A 5897-nucleotide genomic window follows, 5' to 3' on the forward strand; every position below is an offset into this window, starting at 1 on the left:
CGAAGGCCGTCTACACACGGCCTTACCCGTTAGAGGGTTAACCCACTCAATTGCCCCCAGTTCCGCCCTATTGAGAAATACTAGGCAGTCATTAAGAGAAGACTCTAGGCAAAGGGAAAAGCTGTCAAAGACATCAATCGGATGAAGATATGGTGGAATAAGAGCCAAAACGATGGACGAAGAAAGTGTGCGCCGCCCAAGAGCCATATTACAGGATTTTACGTATTTATTTTAAGATTATGCATTCTTTTGGGATTAATATAAATCGCGAAGTAATTCGTTTAACCACGTTTTTTATTAAAGATAATGTAAACATTGAGAATGTCAAAAAACAGGTAGTGTTGCCAGGAATCGGGAAACCAGTGCGCGCAGATATATTAAATTGCGCAGCAAAACATAACAATATTTCTCTCCTTCAGCGACCATCGGGTGAGAAGATGATTCGTGGCCGCCTTGTTCTCGTCGATCTTCGTGGGGCTGCAGGTGTCGCCATCGCACCAGTATCTTGGCTAACAGGTGGGGTGATGGCCCGTTCGCCACCGTTACTGCCTGAGATCGGAGTTGAAGTTGACTGTTCCTGACTGCTGGATCCAATGGTAACGCCGGTTGGTGTAGACTCCGATGAAAACTGAAAGCGGTAGGGATCAGGCTTGTCACCCATACATGGACTTTTCTCTGACTCGCTGACTGATTCGCTCGCGTTGTTTTGCAGTTGATCAACATGTCGCTTGCATTTCTTACCCTTATAATCAACCTCATAATGTAAGTCTCCTAAGCGAGCCGAGATAATGCCGGGAACCCACTTAGCCATTCTTGGATTATAGGAACGAAAATAAACTGGTTGGGAGACTTTAAACTCACGAAAAGACGAATCCATTTTACTTTTCTGTTGTTGATCGATTTTTGTTGATGGATCCGCTGGTAATACTAAGTCTAAGCATGTTCGAATATTTCGACCCAAAAATAGTTGACACGGTGGTTGACCTGTAGTAGAATGAGGGGCTCTTCTGTATCGACGAAGGAACTCGTTCAGGTTACGCTGTATGTTATTCCTCGTTGAGTTCATCGCTTTTAATGCATTCTTCACTGTCTGTACACTTCGTTCTGCCTGTCCGTTGCTGGATGGATGGTATGGAGCAGTTAACTTATGATATTTAACGCCTGCCATTCGAAGAAATGTTTTGAATTCAGTAGATGTAAAGTTGGTTCCGTTATCAGAGACTACAGTTGTAGGAACTCCGTACGCTGAGAAAAGTTCGTCAAACAGAGTAATCGTCGCACTAGCTGTCATGCTAACTGTAACCTTCACCTCGATCCACTTACTGTATGCATCCGTGATTATTAGCAACATTACTCCCAAAAGTGGCCCGGCAAAATCGATGTGAATGCGCTCCCACGGCGCCTTAGGGTATTCCCAAACGTGATCACGAAACTTTGGGGGATCATTAGCATTTTTTGCACACTCGTAACACATCTTTGCAGTCCTTTCGATATCTGAATCTATTCCGGGCCAATATACAAACGATCGCGCTAACCCTTTCATCTTTACTATTCCCAGATGTCCAACATGTAAATCCTTCAGAATAGTTGCTTGTAAAGAACGAGGTATGATCACTCTATGTTCGTAAACTAGGCATCCAGCGGCAGTTTTGTAGTTGATTTGGGGAGATCTGAAACCTAAACGTTCCAAGGATATGCCATCCTCGAGTGCACGAAGAATTTTTCCTAGTTCTTCATCTTTACGCGTTTCTTGTGCGACTCTTTGAGCATTAATCGGCAGCTGTTCGATTTGACGTAACATGAAGCAATCAAATTCATCTAATTGCTCATCCCAAGCAATCGCATGATTTTCTCGCAATAGATTTACCGGACACACTGAAACAACACGGGAACAATAATCTGCATTTGCATTTTCTTTTGTTTTTTTGAACACTACTTCGAAATCAAAATTACCCAGAAAATCAGCGTAGTTGGCCATGCGACTGATACAAAGCGTTGGAAGCGATTTTTCAGGATGTAGTATTTGTGAGAGCGGTTTATGATCGGTTATCAAAGTCCAATGACGAGCATACAGGTACATGAAGAATTTCTGCACAGCCCAGATTATAGCCAAGGCCTCCTTATCGATCTGGGGGTAACGTTGCTCCGTCGCGCTCAACGTTCGGCTCGCGTAGGCAATCGGTCTTTCTGCTCCATCGCTCAGGCGATGAGATAAAACCGCACCAAGTCCCGTGCTACTGGCGTCCGTAGCTAACAACAATGGCAGATCTGGATCGTACTGCATCAGTACCTGTGGTGAAATCAACGCATTTTTAATTTCTTCATACGCTGCATCGGCACTTGTTGTCCATTTGAAATTATCCTGGAGCAGCATATCTCGCAGAGGACTATCTCGTGACGATAGGTTAGGGATAAAAGCACTGTAATAAGTTGCCTTTCCTAGAAATAGCTGGAGCTCTTCTGCATTCGCCGGTTTCTTAGCATCACGTATTGTTTCTACATGCCTGTCGGACTTGTGTACCCCTGCTGCATCAATTTTATGCCCCAGAAATTCCACAGCGGGAGCTCCAAAAACGCACTTTGACCGATTTAAGCAAAGTCCGTTTATTTTCAGCCTATTCAGTGTTTTTTCTAACACCTTCAACATTTCCTCGAAATTTGCCGCATGAATCAAAATATCATCATAAAAATTCACAACATTCGGAAGCCCTTGTAACACTGTTTCCATGCGACGCTGCCAAATTGCGGGAATGTTAGCTGCACCGTATACAGCACGAGTGGGTCGAATCAACCCGTGTGTGGGTGTGTTCAATGTAAGAGCATGACTAAAATCGTCGTCAACTGTCAAGTGGGAGTACGCGTCAGTTATATCTAGATGACAGAAGATAGTCGCGCCCTTCATCTTATGAAAGAGATAATCTGCACGAGGAATTGGGTGCTCATCAATTATCATTCTGGCATTTAGGGTCGGCTTATAGTTACCTGTGATTCGGATCTTTCCATTCTTCTTAGCAACAACATGAGTAGTAGATGCCCATTCAGATGACTCCACCCGCTGGTAAAGTCCGGAAAGAATTTTCTTGTCGATTTCCTTGGCATATAAATCTCGAAGTGCGAAAGGAATTTCTCGTGCCTTTGCGAAGACTGGCGTTGCTCCTGGTTTCAGATGTAACGTAGCCGGAGGTCCCGCAAGTTTCCCCGCAGATTCTCCAAATACATCGTCGAAACGTGAAATGAGGTGTGATAGTCGTAGCTGCTGTACCTTTGTGATCTCCGGTTCCGCTATAGTAAGTGTGTTGACTTGCTCATCGCCCTTAAACAATCGTACAAAGTCAATATCGAGTGCAAACTGCGCAATCCATTCTCTGCCGAAAAGTGAATCGAAATCACCATCAACGATATACAAGTTTAGACGCCGAGAAGTGTTGCCTAGTGTAACGTTAACTGGCAAGCGGCCTATGCAGTGGATTCTATGACGAGTGTAACTTGCGAACTGCCTTTCTGACTTTTGCAAGCGAAAACTTTTTTTAATCTGTTGAAGTGTGCGCAGACTTATGATGGCACACGGTGCTCCTGTGTCGAGCTCCATTTTCACAACTTTGCCGTCGATCAGGACATCCAGCATCTTCCTGTCTAGCGACGCAACTGGCGAAACAATATTCACTTTTTGAAAAGTATCCGTGGAATCCGAACCTTCATCCGACAAAGGGAGCACTTCTTCTTGGATCTGGGCCGTTTTCGATTTACATACTTTCGACAGATGCCCCTTTCTTTTGCAAGCAAAGCATACTGCATTACGAAACTAACAGTATTTTCGTTCGTGACGGCCTCCGCAGCCGTGGCATGTTGAAGTACGATCGGGTTTATTCGAATTCAAGCGAAAGCTTTCTTTTTTTATGCCTGTTGACACATAACCTAACTTGTTCGATGCTTCTGTTATACCGGCTGGGCTGGCTGTCACTTCCACTGATGTTTTGTGGGTTGCTTCCATCGTGTGTGCAATTTCGTATGCTGCGTCGAATGTTTCCGGCTGTTTCCGAATAATTTCGTCACACATACCGCGCGATTCCAGACCAAAAAGAAACTGCTCGATTAACATACGATCCAAAAATTCACCGTACTCACAATGAACAGCTGCCCGCCGTAACCTTAATGCAAAACTTGCAACATTCTCTTCTGGCTCCTGACGTACTTGCCGAAATTTAATGCTCTCTGCATACTTATTTTTTGCCCGGTCAAAGTGTTTTACCAATATTCTTTTCATTTCGGCGTATGTCAAATCTTCCGGCTGTCTTGGGCTCACTAGGAATTTGAGCGCATTATTCAATTCACTGCCGATATGAACGCGAGCATACGCCGCATAATCCACTTCCCGGATTCTACTGAGATTGAGAGCCCAGTCAAATCGTTTAAAATAGTCTTCCACCGATGAACAGTCTGCTGTCCTGTATTCGCCAATTGTGAACGCTGCTGCTTTTGGGGCTCCTTCCGGTGCTGCATTGGCACCACCTTGAACTTCTTGAACTGCTGTTTTTAGCGCATTGGCGAAAACAGCCGTGAGGTTTTGTAAAACATCCTCCGGAATCGACATTTTGACTCACTTCTGACACCACTTTTACGTATTTATTTTAAGATTATGCATTCTTTTGGGATTAATATAAATCGCGAAGTAATTCGTTTAACCACGTTTTTTATTAAAGATAATGTAAACATTGAGAATGTCAAAAAACAGGTAGTGTTGCCAGGAATCGGGAAACCAGTGCGCGCAGATATATTAAATTGCGCAGCAAAACATAACACAGGAAAAGTTCGAGAATTTCTTCGAACCGTGACGAATAATTTTAGCCGCATTTTTTTTCTTAAAAGTATGAAGGAAATGCTACATTTGTTTAAGAAAAAATCTTGAATTCAGTAATAAATAACTGAAATACTCGCAGTTGTTTTTGTTTGAATACTATTTGAAGCAAGCTTTACTGGGTATGGAATGGGGAGAGTTACCTGTAAGGTGCCTCTGATATAGCTTTGGCTCTCTCAGGCCCCTTCTTAGCGCCTACTCGAAAATTTAAGTCAAACAATTACGATCGATGGCCATACCTAAAATGCTGTATGTACATATTAGAGCAGCTAGTTTTTTGTTGAATAGTCGCTTATTCAACTATTTTATAGCCAATTACCGGGTAACAAGCGCTTGACAAACCGTTATTCAACAAAAATGTTTGTTGGAGTAGGCACGTGCAACAAACATTTCTTAAACAAAAATAGCTTATTTATCTATTTTACAGCTGGTACCCGTGGAACAAGTGCTTGATAAGCTATTGTACAGCAAAAATGTTCTTTTGGGCGGCGCGTGGAAGACAGCGTGACAGAGCTGGTTTGAAGCCGAGTGCTGGAAACTGACAGATGAGAAGAACCAGACCAGGAGTAGCATGTTCACTGCGGCTACACGCTAGAACATAGAAGGGTATACAGAGACTAGAGCTGCGGAAAAATAATCCACCGTCTAAGAAAACGCGAGATCGAGGAGCAAATGCTTATCGGCGAAGAGGATTCACCAATAAGAACACACGAAGTTTCTACAAAATAGTGAGGTGCAGGAATTTTTGCCATGCCATGAAGGCAATCAGTGTGCTGAAAACGGTAAGGCTGGTGGGAAGGACGGTATTCCGGCTGATCTTCTAAAAGCGAGTAGTGAGCGGCTGTATACGAAGCAATCCACCGGATCATTATCAGGATCTTGGAGCAAGAACAAACGCCGGAGTGGATGGCCCTATTTAAAAGAACATCGACTCGAGTGTAAAAACTTTGCTCAATTCTGCCTATAAGGTGGAGGTGGTCTCTCATATCCTGCACTATAGACTGAGACCATTAGCGGAGTCTTTCATCGGCGAGTACCAAGC

General features: G+C 43.7%; 1 protein-coding gene across 1 annotated transcript; it reads right to left on the reverse strand.

The window, feature by feature from the left end:
* Positions 1-415: 415 nt before the first annotated feature.
* On the reverse strand, positions 416-4591 carry LOC128740595 (uncharacterized protein K02A2.6-like). The gene is made up of 3 exons (XM_053836156.1): positions 4304-4591; positions 2983-3313; positions 416-2919 (listed from the first exon to the last, which is right to left on the reverse strand). Exons 1-3 carry the CDS (start codon positions 4589-4591, stop codon positions 416-418), a joined length of 3123 nt encoding a protein of 1040 aa, XP_053692131.1.
* Between the last annotated feature and the right edge of the window lie 1306 nt (positions 4592-5897).

This window comes from Sabethes cyaneus, chromosome 3 (assembly GCF_943734655.1).
Source record: "Sabethes cyaneus chromosome 3, idSabCyanKW18_F2, whole genome shotgun sequence".
In the NCBI taxonomy this organism is placed as follows: domain Eukaryota; kingdom Metazoa; phylum Arthropoda; class Insecta; order Diptera; family Culicidae; genus Sabethes; species Sabethes cyaneus.